Source organism: Diplotaxodon limnothrissa, linkage group LG22, assembly GCF_057381915.1.
Source record: "Diplotaxodon limnothrissa isolate DT_005_m linkage group LG22, D_limnothrissa_male_GT1.1, whole genome shotgun sequence".
Lineage (NCBI taxonomy): Eukaryota > Metazoa > Chordata > Actinopteri > Cichliformes > Cichlidae > Diplotaxodon > Diplotaxodon limnothrissa.
Genome location: NC_140616.1, coordinates 5,107,598 through 5,122,865, shown reverse-complemented (window position 1 = coordinate 5,122,865; position 15,268 = coordinate 5,107,598). Strand labels below are relative to the sequence as shown.

Genomic DNA, 15,268 nt, shown 5'->3' with positions numbered 1-15,268 from the left:
TGCATGTCGAATCATTATATTATAGAACTGATGAACTGAATGAGCAGCCCACGGAATGGTTGCTGTGATTGTATATATGTAATGCTGTTGCTTTAACGTTTTAATGTTGATGCTGTGTACAGGAGAAGGTGGCTGATACTGTGGATTTGGGTTCATGTGTGTACATGAGATATAAACAATTAAATATTGCCTTCGAGGAATATGCAACTGTCACACAGAGATGAATGCTACTTGGTGCAATGTTTGTATTATAAAGATTAAATAACAAATTATTCAAGACTTATATTTTGGTTTATTTTAATAGACAAACCAAATGTATAATCACTGAAGGTTGGATAAGCTCTTTACACTAACAGTGAATTTTATTTTCCTGATTCCTTCATAGCTCACTATTTGTCCTCCTGGTATTTTCGTCCATACAGGCAAGCGGTGACTAAACCACCCTTCATGTTTGAGTGCTTCATGGTCACTCTCCAGTTTGTAGCTCTCTCCAGACTCTCGGGCTGCTCCACGGACATTCGACTTGTCAGAATGGATGGGTACACGTATTTGGTGTCAAAGTTCCCCTCCAACAGGAAGTCCATTTTAGACTCTGCTTCTTCCACTACCTGTCCACAAGTGCTTTGATCCAACCCTGCACAACGAACAATTGCACAAACCTGCAGATATTTGACATGTGGCAAATAAAAGTGAGCAGAGTCATAATCAGTTTCTAACAGTTTATAAATATTGAAAATTTATTTCATTCCTACCTGCAGTGCATATTTGCTAACGCTATTGTGGTTTCCTGCAAATGTGCCGAGTGCATAGAGCTCTTTATGGTCTTTCAGTAACCACCTGTACTGCAGGTGGCAGCAGAAAGTGCCGTTGCACACTTTAACATTGCCCTCTGTTTCATTTAAGAGGACAAAGGTAAATGGGTCTTTGTTCATCTTGGAGACAAAAGTGGGGTAGGAGGGAGCTACTGATGATGTGGGCTGAACACCACCTGCCTCCTCCTCTTTGGCTGTACTTTGGTTTCCTGCCAGTGGCTCCAAAACTGGCACTCTGGCCACCAGCAGCCTGCCTTCTTCTGGATCTCCTTTCCAGGCGTGGTGGTAGGTGGTAAAAAAAGGGGTGTAAATGCCACTTCCTTTCACATTGTATCGGTCAATGCGAAGGTTGGCAGCTAATAATGTGACATTGGCACCCAGACTGAATGCGTGTTGAAACTGAACAGAATCCAGCAGGGGGAGCGCATTAAACCAGGCTGTTGGAAAGATGAACTGACGCACACCCTAAAAAATGCACAACAAAGAAACCATGGATATCAAAGTCAATTTCAGCAAAGTTGGATATATATTCTGAGTGTGAATGTGATTATATTTTATACCCTCTCCAGCAGCAGCACTGCAGGATCATGTAAGAGGATGTCAAAGCATGTGAAGAGGCCAAACTTCCCAGCAAAAGGTGTATCAAATGTTATGATTTCAATTTCTGGAGGTGTGTCAAAGGAATCTTCACGGTAAAGGTTTTGTTTGTGGTAACGTGCAATTAGAAGGCCATCTGATCTGTATAAAAGAAGGCAGATTAGATCACTGACTGCTCTTTTCTACTGATGCAGTCAATGCAGCCGGTGCGCTTTTTTTTTTTTCACCAATTATCTGAGTTCTGATCACAGGGGTAGCAGTGTGAGCAGAGAAGCACAGACTTCGCCTTCCAACTTATCTGGTAGGATACCAAGTCATTCCAGAGCGAGTGATATAACCTTTTCAGTGAGTCCTGGGTCTACACTGGGGCCTTTTGCCAGTAGGACATGCCCAAAATACCTCACCCAGAAGGCGCCCAGGAGGCATCCTGAACCACTGCAACTGGCTCCTTTCGATGTGGAGAAGCAACTGCTGTACAAATCCATCTCAAATGAATACGCTCCTAAATCTATCTCTAAAGGCAGCCCATTCTCACTACAGAGTTGTAGCATCCTGACAATTTGTCACATCCAGCGGTGTTGTTGTTATGGTTATGGGTGAAATCAAGTAGAATTACGGTCTCGTGGTAATACATGTTCCAGCCATGTTTTCCAGCTCTAACCCTAACCTTACCCCTGACCCTAACCATAACCTTATCCCAAACCTCATCCAGCACTTTAATGACGTAAAATAGCGTTTTCTGAAGTGATTTAAGTAAAATGAATGAAAATGTGCAGATTGATTCCAAACGGTTCTCATGTTTCCTCATTATTCCGATCTCATCATTTAGGGACGTGCTGGGTGCCTGGAAGCGTAACATGTTGAGGATTTGTCACTTAGCGTAAAATATTACATTTTGGGAGAGAGAACATGTTGCTAAAAGAGGAGAGTTTTGAAGGAAACTAATCTTCACTGTTCTTGTTCCTTGTTCTTGTCACCTTGTTCTTCATACAGATCTGTGACCATATGTGAGGGTAGGAACCTAGATTAACTGATAAATCAACAGCTTCACTTTTATGCTCAGCTCTCGTGTCATCACCACAGATTGTTACATTCGCATCACGATGGATGGTTCCCCAATCTCAAACACCACGCAGTCAACCACAGAGTTGGAAACCATATGCTTCCAGGATGGTTTTCAGTTTCCTACTTTTATGTAATTTGTTTGTTTCTGGATTTTTGCTTGCAATTCTGTCTCATTCCATTAAAACTATCATAAAAATTTGAGACTGTCCATTTATTTTGACATGAGCAAACATATTTCCCTATTTCAGGTAGATGAACCTGAGACACACTGTGATATTTTATGCTTGGTACTGTTTATTGAGGCTATACACATGTGGCAGTACGTTACGGCACCCTGCTGCACAACTTTCCAGTTGGTTGTCAGCACACACATCTCCTCTGGTCTCCGGCTTCAATGTGTGTGTGTGTGTGTGTATATATATATATATATATATATATATATATATATATATATATATATATATATATATATATATATATATATATATATATATATATATATATATATATATATATATATATATACACATACACACACACACACACACACATACAAAGGGAGAAGCCTCATTAGTCAGACTGCCACCACCTGTCCCTCCAGCCTCCTTGGCACTGCCCCCTTGAGCTAACTGTCCCACTCCTCCCCTGCAGCTGAGCCAGGGACCACACCTCGATTTCCATATTAAAGATATAAAAGTACCTGAAAGCAACATTTGTGTTGAACTGCCAGTGTCCATCAGGAGGACAGGATGAGGAGGAGCTGGTGTTCATTGGACAGGGTTGTAGGTCGGGCATGTTGGCCACCAGGTAGATGTTGTTATGACGAGCCATACAGCTCAATCTCTGGAGAACCTTTGAGTCACAAAAGTAATTAAATATGATGTGATTCAGATACAGTGGCATGTTGTGAGAGTAGTGAATACTAGGCATCACCAAATTTAAATATATGACTGTGAACCTCAGTGCTGTTGTATCTTTCGGGCTCCGTGCATGGGTTCCAGCTTTCTGTCTGAGGGTCAGGAATGGTTTCCAGGTAGCCAGCAATGGATGATCGAGTGAAGCTAAATCCATGAATACCATCTTCTGGAAACACCAGGATCTGAGCACCCTGAGAGTGAAATAGAGACAGCATAGAGAAAAAGTTGGACTTATTAATCTGTGACCGTTTCATGAGAAACTCGTGGACTCATGGACTTGAGCCTGACAAAGATCACTCAGCCAAACTGTCCATTCTTGTCTAACTTGTCCACTGTTGAAGAAGAATGGACAGTTTGCAGTTACAGGAGTAAATTTGGACTGATAATACCTCTGTATTAAGGTATATCAGAAATGAAACCTCAAGGGTTAAAATATTTGTAGCAAATTTTGATGGCAATTTGAATTAACACTGTGGCAGTTTTAGTTAACGTCAAATTTTTTTAGTCACATCTGACCTTTTGCTTCAACATGTTTATCAAAAATCAGGGCATGGTGGATGTAACCACATGGTTTTTGAGTTGCGGCAAAGGTATTGGATTCAGGTGCAAGTCTTGCTATAAGAAGGCTTTTGGCTAAATGTCTGTCATAGACTTCACGCAGCACCAGGATATCTGATGGCAGACCTTCCTCAAGATCACATCTTGCCAGATGAGCCTCCATTCTCTCGGGTTGGAGTAGATTGTTTACGTGCCAGTCTCACTTGCTGTGTCTGATACGTCAGCTGGCAAGTGAGAGTTCTCCAGCCTGCAGAGCCGGCTCTTGGTGTTATGGTCCGGGTGAGTGCTGGGGTTGACCATGAGCCGCTGTTCAGTTGCAGTCCTTTGGTCTGCGGGACTCGCTCAGGCCAGCCTTGTATCTGTCAGACTGATGCCTCCACCCCCCCAGCTCACCCTTGCAACTGGCGAGGCCTTGATCGGTGTGGCATGTACATTTGTAAATAGTTCATTGGTATACTTCACTCTAGGATTTGGTTGCACTGTCTCCTTGCTGGGTGTCTTAAAGAGTTACTCCGTACTAGAGATGGACCGATCCGATATTATGTATCGGTATCGGTCCGATACTGACGTAAATTACTGGATCGGATATCGGGGAGAAATAAAAAATGTAATCCGATCCATTAAATATCAAAAAAGCACCTCACAAAACTTGCGACATGGCGTAACTCGGCTCATAACCGTAGCATGTCGGAGTAGTATGCATCACCTGATAGAGTGGCTGTGGCGTGCTAGACCTGTTGTCTGGTTGAGCATTTGGAGCCTCGCTACCAAACCGGCATTTCATCTCCGAGGAAGTGATCCCAGAGAGAAGTAAAGCAAGTGTGTAAGTTCATCTCTGAATGTTTATAAAGCATTCCCACGTTAAGTTTAACAACCGATATATGGAGCGTCTGCCTCTTCTCTCTCTCTCTCCTGCTGCTGCTTCAATCACGAAACTGATCAATGATCAGCTGATCGGCTTTTCTGTCGCGAGTCCGTCTCTCTTCTTTGTTTTTGGCTCACTTTTCACTAGAAAGAGGAAACCAGTGGCTGAACAACAGCAGCACGTTTAACCTTGATAAGCTGTTGTTAGAATTTATTTAATATTACTTTCTAGACCAGGATCCTTTTCTACACAGCTGACGGCTGGTAACTGTGCAGGGGCGGATCTAGCAAAGTTTAGCCAAGGGGGCCGATAGAGCAGGGAAGGGGGGAACAGGGAAAAGGGGTCACAAAGACATACTTTTCTTTCTTATTCTCATTTAAAATGTCTAGCTTTTAATAATTAATTATCTGAATGTTACACCCAAAGTTTTAATCTTATGTAAAATATATAGAAGTCCATTACTGTATTAGTTAGGTTGCTTAATATTTCTGCTAAGTACTCTTTAAAATACCAGAATAGGGAGGACGGTGCAGGTTTAAGTTTATTAGATTGATCAGTTTTGCTGAACTATGAAATATTTTGGGTGCAGTATATTTTTTACATACAGGTATAACAGAATAGCTTTAGTGTTGTTGTTTTTTTAAACTTGAGTATGAACTTATACAAAATGCAGCAAGATATTAAAAAAAACAGTTTTATTGATTAAAAAACACACTATATCGGATTCGGCAGATATCCAAATTTATGATATCGGTATCGGACATAAAAAAAGTGGTATTGTGCCATCTCTTCTCCATACATATGGAATATGTAATGGAGTGAAGAGATAATCTCAATATGACAGAGAACGTCCGGTTACTATTCAACCTTGGTTCTCTGAGTGAGAGACCATCTCTCCACCTTCAGGCTGCTAAGAGACGCATTCTGATCAAACCGTCACTGGTGTCACGTTTGCACAGCTGTTTTATATGTAAGCTGTGGGGTGTGGCCGGGCTACCAGGAATGTCTTAGTATGAACATGCCACAACAAGGGGGGGGGGAGTTACCTATGGAATATGAGGTCTAAGGCCCCTCACTCAGATAACCAAGGTACCAAGTAACTGGACGATCTTTTGGTCTACTCCACTTTGTCAGACAGGTCATATTCAAATTATTTATTGATTGAGAACAGGTGTGGCAGTAATCAGGCCCTAGACCCTATCTCATCAGATCATCAATGTATTTGAGTAAAATGTGCTTTTAATTCAATCCATAAAATTAAAATCTAGTTACCACTGGAACAGTTGCCTTCTTGAAAATTAGACAAAAAAGGGAATAATATTGTAGTTTTTCTTCATCAGTGAAAATATAGCAACCATGTTAACTAGTTAATGCGCATAAATGTGTTTTTGTCAAAAAATGACTAGTGTATTTAGAGTAGTCTTTGAGTTATAAAGACTACTCATTGTCTCCTGTGACGAGACAACAACATCCTGTGGTGCATGCACACACTGCTTTTTGAACTATTTTTGAACTAGGTTTTTTTTTTTTTTTTTTTTTTCATAGTTTCCGGAGCTTCGATTTCGGACCTGAACCAGTGGAATATCAGTACCAACCTTGGTTATCACTGCTTAATTTAAATCATCGCTCCCTGGAATATTTTAGACGAAGGTCGCTAGTGGCAAACTAGCTAGCGGGTCGTCAGGGTAACACTACGAGAGCATCTGTCAACATGAGCCCAAAACAGCTCAGGAAGGTGACAATATTAAGAAGTCGCTGGAGTTTATGAGAGAGGAGATTTCTGCTGTCAAACTGCAGCAGAAAGCCATCCTGGACCTGGTCAAGGAAGTTAAGCCTCCCCACATCCAGAACGCCAAGAAGGATCGGCGGCTGGTGAACAGAGTGGCAGATTTGGAGCAGTACACCCGGATGAACGATGTCATCATCACGGGGCTTCGCATCAAACCCCAGTCATACCCCCAGGCTGTCACCACTGAAAGCGTAGGAGGGCCAGGAGAGGATGACGTCAACTCCACGGAACATCGAGTGGTTACCTTTTTACGGTCCAAAGTCGTGGAAGTGGACTACAACAACATCGAGGCTTGCCACCCTCTACCCGAAGATATTACAGTGACAAACCAGCCATCATTATGAGATTTGCTAACAGAAAACACCAAACAGCACTGATAAATCAAGGAAAGAAACTGAAAGGATTCGATGTCTTCATGAATGAACATCTGACAAAACAAAATGCGGACATGGCCAGGAAAGCACTTTAGTTAAGAAACAGACAAAAATTATAAAAAATGGATCACAAACTGTAAAGTATTCATTAAACTCACCAGAACAAGCCAAAGTGTTGGTCATCAGAAACATTGAGGACCTGGACAAATACTGAGGTTCAACTTACACTTGAGGTATGAATACACATGTGACGTGACACAAAACACAACACATGGCACAGTCTAAAAGAACTTCATCTGCAACCAGCAAGAATATCAATATAACTCATTGGAATTCTGTTTATGATAATCTGGAACTGAGAACATTGCAATACACAGACCATAATGTTCTAGACTTAGAAAAGGATATAGACCCAGAAAATAATTTCTTCTACAACATCAGCAATAACTACTGCTACTTCACTGATGAACAGTTTAAACACACCAAACAAATGATCAATAATCCATTTTAATAGCAGAAGTCTGTATGCCAACTTCAACAATATAAAGGAATATGTAAATCAGCCAACAAATCCATTTGGAATTATTGCCATTTCTGAAACATGGATCAATGCTGATAAAGGACTGGACTTGGGACTGGAGGGATATGAACTGAACTTTGTAAATAGAGGGAACAAAAGTGGAGTAGTTGTGTATGTGGATAAAAACTTAAATTACAAGGTGGTGGAAAGTATGACAACTGCAATTGATAATTTATTAGAACGTATAACAATTGAAATTTATAAGGAAAAAGAGAAAAATGTAATAATTAGCTGTATATAGCCACCTGGCTCTAGTATTCAAGTATTTAATGACTTCATAGAAGAAGTATGTCACAGTTAGCATGGCAAACTGTGTGGGAATTATTAAAGGACCCAAGATGCAGGCCCTACTGATGTGGGTGGGCTTTTATTGATGAGGATGACATACAACAAAAGGCAAGGGTGGCGAGAACAGAACTGACAAAACCTAAACTGGGAAAACTAAACAAAGAACCTGAAATCTTGAAACCTACTATGAAAACCTAAACTGGGAAAACTAAAAATAAAACAAACCTGAAACCTAGCGACACAAAGGGCGCTGCAGGGGAACCACACAGACAACCCAGCAACAGGAGGAGAACACACAGGGTTTAAATACTCACAGGAGTAATCATGGGATGGGACACAGGAGGGGAACACACCTGGGAGAAATCAGGGCTGACGAGACACAGACGTAAGGCTGAGAACACTCAAATGAGACAGAGACCTTCAGAATAAAACGGGAAACTCACAGACACAGAGAACCAGACAAGACACTGAACTTAACAGACAGATTCACGAGCACACACTGTGACACCATGGACAGACAGAGGGAACACAGAGAAGTGGGAGCAGGCAGGCACAGAACAGAAACCTAAAAAATGGCAAACCTTAACAAAAGACATAACAGAATAAACAAGAACGTAGAATAATATAAGGAAACACAAAACACTGAGTCGTCAGACTCAGGACCATGACAAGTATTCTCTAAAACAAATCAAAAAGTTATGTTTATCTGTGGTGATTTTAACATTGACTTGTTGAATCTGAAAAAGCATAAAGTGACCGCAGAATTTCTAAACACTATGTAGAGTTTGAGTTTACATCCTAAAATAACCAGGCCTAGCAGAATTACACCTCATTGTGTCACCTCAATCGACAATATTTTCACTAATGTCTAAACTGCATTTCCTGGAGGAACTCACCCGAGGGATTAATAAAGTTTCATCTAATCTAATCTAATAATATGGAAAACAACATTGTGATTGGATTATTAATTAATGACATCAGTGATCACTTACCAGTTTTTGCAGTTTATGACACTAATTACAAGAGAAATCAGTGTGAGGAACACCTGAGATACAGACGTGTAAGGACAGAAGAAACTATGAATGCACTTAAGAAAGATCTATTACATCAGAACTGGGATAATGTTTACAAAGAAAGTGATATTGATATTGCATATGGCACATTTTTAAGAATATTCATGGAATTGTATGATAATAACTGCCCAACAATAAAATACAACAGAAATATTCAGATGGACCATGGATCACTAAGGGTTTACAACATGCATGTCAAAAGAAAAATACACTTTATAGGGAATTCCTAAAACAAAGAACAAAAGATGCTGAAAAGAAAAATTAAAAATACAAAAATAAGTTGTCCAATATTATACGCGTATGTAGAAAGGAGTATTATAGTAAAACATTGATCAGCAATAAACATAATATGAAGGGAATATGGGATGTTTTAAACAGTATCATTAAAAATAATTCTGGACAACAAAGTTATCCTCAATATTTTATTGAGAATGGCAATATTATGGGAAACACTGCTGATGTGGTCAACAGCTTTAATCATTATTTTGTAAATATGGACAAAATCTGGCAGAACAAATTCCTGAGTCACTGTCATCTGTAGACTGTAGTGAATGCCTGATTGATAGGAACCCTAACTCAATGTTCCTCACTATTCTGCCCCTCGGTTGTTACTTTGTTGGGTTTCTTTGGCTGGCGCATTTCTCAGGTTTCCCAATAGTGGGCAGTATTACCCCTTCAGTTTGTGGCTTCTTCTTTGGTTGTTTGGTGTGCGCTACACTGCCCCCTTTGGTGATGTGTTGTAAGCAGCAGGCAAAGTTCACGCGGGCAGTGTGAGAAAATGCATGGAGCAGAAAACAAGCTGCACAACTTTAAGCCCAGTTTACATCGTTGGGGAGTTTGTTGAGCCATAATCTGTAAGTAAGCAATGTCTAACTTCATTTTCTGTAAGATTGTTACTTTCATGTTACTTAAAAGGTTATTTGAACGTATAAGGAAAGATGTTAATGGTGAATGTAAAGCATAAGGAAAGCTATGTTGCTAACTTCTGTTTTGTTTACAAAATATGTTGATACTGATGCTACGTATTATTTTACTGTATGTTCACAGTCTTACAAATTAAAAGAGGAAAAAACGGTCTTCAGTTAAAGACACAAAGACAAAGCGATGTGTCCTGTCGTTCCTGGAACCATCTCCTCTTATGTTAAGCTCGCTGCATAGGGTGAATAGCCATACATTCACCTGAGGGCAGCAGACTCACAGCAGTGGAAGAAAATTGTATGTGTATTGTAAACATGTGTAAATATAAAACATCTACTGACTGTAATGATATTGACATGAAAATTGTCAAGAAGGTCATAGAAGGAATCGTAGGACCTCTAACATACATCTGCAACTTATCACTGAAAAAGTGCCGAACAAAATGAAAATAGCTAAAGTTGTGCCACTGTATAAAACTGGGGATAGACACCACTTCACAAATTACAGGCCTGTTTCTTTACTACCGCAATTCTCCAAAATCCTAGAAAACATGTTTAATAAATGACTAGATTCTTAAATAAATATAAATTACTCTCTGACAGTTAGTATGGATTCAGTTCAAAAAGGTCAACATCACTGGCATTAATCGAGGATATTACAAATGCTATAGATCAGAAATGGTATGCAGCTGGACTTTTTCTGGATCTCAAGAAAGCATTCGACACAATCAATCATGACATATTAATTAATAAACTGGAATGGTAGGGGATCAGGGGGGTTGTACTGCACTGGGTCGGTGAAAAATTATTTAAGTGACAGGAAACAATTTGTGAAGCTGGGTGTCTATTCCTCATCATGCTTGGCCATTGCTTGTGGTGCTTCGCAAGGTGCTTCCAAAGTTATTTATTATTTATGTAAATAATATTTGTATGGCATCTGATATATTAAAATTAGTATTATTTGCAGATGACACAAATATTTTTTGTTCTGGGGGGAATCTAAAGGAGCTGCTGGATACAATTACATCAGAAATGTGCAAAATTAAATGCCAAATCTAAATAATAATAAAATAGTCTTATTTAGGAATTCCCTAAGAAATGCACAAGTGCAGATTCATAAAGATGGCGTGGAAATTGAAAGATTTCTTGAGCACAAGTTTCTTGGTGTGATAGTAGATGATACATTAAGCTGGAAGTCGCATATAAGTCATATAGATATCAAAATTTCAAGAAGGGGCAATACTTATAAATGTTCGCTATCATCAATCTTTATATTACAAAAAAGAGCCATAAGGATAATCCATATAACTTGTTACAGAGATCATACAAATCCACTATTCCTAAAATCAAAAATACTAAAATTCACAAATGTGGTTCATTTTTTGACAGCACAAATAATGTATAAAGCAATAAACAATCTACTTCCTGGCCATATTCTAAAAATGTTTTCTAAAAGGGAACGGGGATACAATTAGAGGGGGGAATTAAATTTAAAACATCCTTGTATCCGTACAACATTAAAAAGTTTTTGCATCTCTGTTTGTGAAGTGAAGCTGTGGAACAGTAAAGAAATGAAGCAATATCCAAGCATGAGTCAGTTTAAAAAGCGGTTCAAGGGTATGGTTTTTGCAGGGTACAGGGATAAGGTAGAGCTCTGATAGGGTGTTCTTGTCCAATATTTTCATAATGCCAATGTGTGTTTATGTGTATGCGGGTGTGTTGGTATGGGTATATATATCTGTAGGTTGTGTGTTGTAACTCCAGTTAATTTATACATAAATGAAAAAAAATATTAATAATAATACATGTAACATATAATGTAATTGTAATGAGGTATTTCTGTAGTCTGTTGATTACTGGATAGTTGAAAGGGGGTAGGATTAAATAAGCATATGCTTCTTCCTGCTCCTTTTTGAACATGAAAGTTTTTGTTTTTGTTGTTTGTTTGTTTTTTGTAGTTGTGCTTGCATTCTTTTCCTTTTGTTTTGCTTTGTTTGTTTGTCTCTGTCTTATTTCTTTGTGATTGTACTTTTTTAACATGTTCAAAATAAAGATTCAATTCAAATTCTAATTCAAAAAGTTAGAAAGAATGTTACAACTGCCCTTGGTCTACCCAATACATTATAAGGACATTAATAGATTATAGTTTGTCTTAATTTTGTTTTGTAGTCACGTTAATTAAATTTTTTATTGTTCATCGTAAGGACAATAATTGTAACAATAACAATACCAAACAGAATTATGAAGAAGTACAAATCAATGGGCATAAAACTAAGGACATAAAACACATTTAAACGTGTACATACCTTCTGGGCTGCCAGGGCTGCCTGCTCCTCGTAGATATCTAGGTTTTTTTTCATGTGCTGCAGAGCATCATGGCGGGACAAAGACACACTTGGGTCCGGGTTCAGGATTATTTTGTGCTCGTACACAGCGGCAATGTAAAATGAGTCAGCAGCAATGACTGATGCCAAAGAAATACTGAAAGAAATGGTAACGACCAACAACATCTTTTCTCTTCTTTCCTTCCTGTGAGACATGACAGATGTACTCAAGGCTGGACTATAAATAATAGCTAGGAGGTCAGACGTCATCCATGAAGCCTGCTGAGTCATCTAAATTTTGTAGTTAAAAAATGGCAAAAGGCTCCTATTGCCAAACAGTGGGGTTTTCCGCAAACATCCTCTTTTGAAACATGTTCATTAAAATCACAATAACACATACTTTAAGAACAAAGTATCATGGGATAATGTAGTTAGCAGCATTAAATAGCCTTAGGATAGCTTTAGATATCAAGAAGAGATAGGACATTAAAGCATTTAAATGACTATTTTCTTTATTCCCCAGCTGTCTGTTATATGTTATATATATATATATATATATATATATATATATATATATATATATATATATATATTAAATGTTATAAAAAAAAAAAAAAAGACTTAAAAATTAACTAAATCAAAAGAAGATCTAATTTGTTCTATCTTCAAAAATATACATATATAATGTTTTAAGAGATGAATGGTCTGTTAATTATTTAGTCATTTATAACAAATATACTTGTATACAGTGATTTACCACCAGTATTTATGATCTTTCAAAATAACTCCACATCAACCTTTTATAGCTCCATATCGTCTCAGGGTGCTTCTAAAAATTTATATAAATTTTAAAAAGAACGAAAGTTGATTAGATTGTTCAGGTGCTGTTTTCACTGTAAACATTAATCATAATGGAAAAAAGCACTAAAGCACACAGTGAACCCAAGCTTATGTCACCAAGTAGCTGTCCCACTGTGAACTCGCCTTCTTCTTTGGAAGTTTGGACTCCTGAGCGTACCTGTCAAACAGAAACTAGCAAGTATGTGAGGATAAACTCTGGGTAATTGGTTCTGAAAAACGCCCACAGAAAGATAGGTGATAGGTGAGGATGACAGATAAAAAATGATGAACTGCCGCAAAGGAACCATGAAATAACATTTTTTTAAATTTAATTATATTGTCATTTATGTCATTTTTGCACTTTTCATTAAAAATGAAAATGACAGTACGTTATAGTTGAACAAAAGTTCGGCTATAAAGATTAACAGTATATGAACCTAGATCATTTTGGTTTACTTAACCAGATATAATACTGACTGTTACATAAAATAATTGTTCAACTAGAAAATATGGAAATATTAGAAAAAATATACTCACATTTATTTTTTTTGAATGTTACTCATATTTTGTATTTTAAATACGTAACGTCGGTACAGATATTCCATTACTCCCCAACACTGCCCAAAAGACACGTTGATGGTTTGGAGAAAGTAATTATTGAAGTTAACTCAGAAAGATCAATTGGAGAAAAAGAGTCTAATAGAATATCAATGGTACTAAAAGCAGCTGTAGATAATATTACAGATGATTATGGGTAATTTGTTCTCTAATTGTGACCCGTGGTAGGTACCTATTTAAAATAGGACAGAGCCGTAGGCGCACAGTCAGTTAAAAAGGGTTTAATTTTTAGTACAAAATAAAAGTAACGGTGTAACAGCGGCACCTAAAAACAATTAAAAACTTTACTTCATGTAACCTGGACGTGTGTCCCTCTATCTATAAGAGATGATCTATACTGCTCGCCCAAGTGCAATGTCTACAATATCCAAATCTAGGTTTGGGAAGGAGATTGGCGGTAGCAACTCTGTAAGAGCAATAAGACTTCCAACCCACATAACACGCACGACCACAGGTTTGTGAAACAAAGTTTGCTTTATATATATTTTCTTTGGATCAGTTCCCTTTGCTCATTCTCAATGTAGGGATACCTTCAAATGCAGTAACCATGGGACAGGCTCACAGTCATAAGAGGGCATATCAAAAACATGGTGGGCATACATGTTAGCTTTCAAAGCACCTAAATGCTTTTTCATCCTATCTAGCTTTGTGGAACGGCGGTCTTCCTCAGTTCTCAGCATGAGGAGGAATTCGGGAAATGTTAGTGGATTTCCCTTTTTGCACTCTAACTGTAAGCCGATGATGATGCTCTGATCCCAACAGCCCCTACAAAACTGTCTGAGCAAATGATCATTGGAATTTTCAGCTGAGGCTCCCCCACTAGAAATTGCTCTTGTGAGGAGGCTATGGAGCCTGTTCAAGTATGCTGATGGCTTCTCTCCACTATCTTGGTTAGAGCCGAGAAATGCCGCAAACAACTCCTCTCCATCCTCCACAACACCAAAAGCAGAGTCAAGTTGAGTGATGTTGACACTTGGTGGTGAAGAGATGCCAAGAGGCTTCACAACATCAGCTGCTGGACTCAGCAAGCTCTCAAGAATCCTTCTCACCTTGTGAGCATCATTCAAGGAAGGATCGTTAAAGAGAAGATCAACTTGGGTGCGCCATGTTTCGTAGTCCACCTCACCGTTTGGCCTTGGGATCCGCCCAGAGAAGGTGCGCAACCTTATTTGTGGGGATGGTGAAGTGGTGGACTCACTTCGGATGACATGCTCCACAATCAATTTCTGGATCTGGTAGGGGGTTAAAAACATCCTCACTGATGTGGACTGGGCTCGTTGGTAAACTAGCAGATGCACTATGAACATGTGTGGGCTCTGCAGACTCATTTTGATCATTATTAGGTGTGTTAGCATTTTGAGCTGCATAGGGCTGTGTAGCATTACTGTGTACATCATGTGATGTGCCCTGGTTCCCCTGCAGTTCCTCCTGAAGCACACTCAAGAAACCTTTCCTGCCACTGCCTGCGACAGGCCTTAGTTCGCCCAGGTATCTGCGAGCTATCTCCCTCCCCACTGCTGTAAAATAAATGTAAAATGTAATGTAAAATAAAATTGCACATTAATGTAACAATTTCCTTTTATAAATGTGCAATGTGGCTATAGTAATGGGGACCATTATGTAACTGTCAAAGTACATGTAAATGCAAAAT

At 38.8% G+C, this 15,268-nt stretch overlaps 1 protein-coding gene across 1 annotated transcript; it reads right to left on the bottom strand.

The window, feature by feature from the left end:
• Nucleotides 1-261: 261 nt before the first annotated feature.
• LOC146609253 (biotinidase-like) lies at nt 262-12,443 on the bottom strand. Its single transcript, XM_085345804.1, has 6 exons — nt 12,142-12,443; nt 3,433-3,582; nt 3,175-3,326; nt 1,373-1,550; nt 753-1,277; nt 262-659 (listed from the first exon to the last, which is right to left on the bottom strand). The coding sequence occupies exons 1-6, from the start codon at nt 12,427-12,429 to the stop codon at nt 390-392; spliced, it is 1,563 nt and encodes a 520-aa protein (XP_085201930.1). The 5' UTR covers nt 12,430-12,443; the 3' UTR covers nt 262-389.
• Between the last annotated feature and the right edge of the window lie 2,825 nt (nt 12,444-15,268).

Coding starts and splice junctions, on each gene's coding strand:
- LOC146609253 (XM_085345804.1), bottom strand. CDS start 12,429: ATGACGTCTGACCTCCTAGCTATTATTTATAGTCCAGCCTTGAGTACA. Junction 3,583..12,141: donor CAGCCCTGGCAGCCCAGAAG/GTATGTACACGT, acceptor TTTCACTCTCAG/GGTGCTCAGATCCTGGTGTT. Junction 1,551..3,174: donor AACACAAATGTTGCTTTCAG/GTACTTTTATAT, acceptor TCTTTTATACAG/ATCAGATGGCCTTCTAATTG.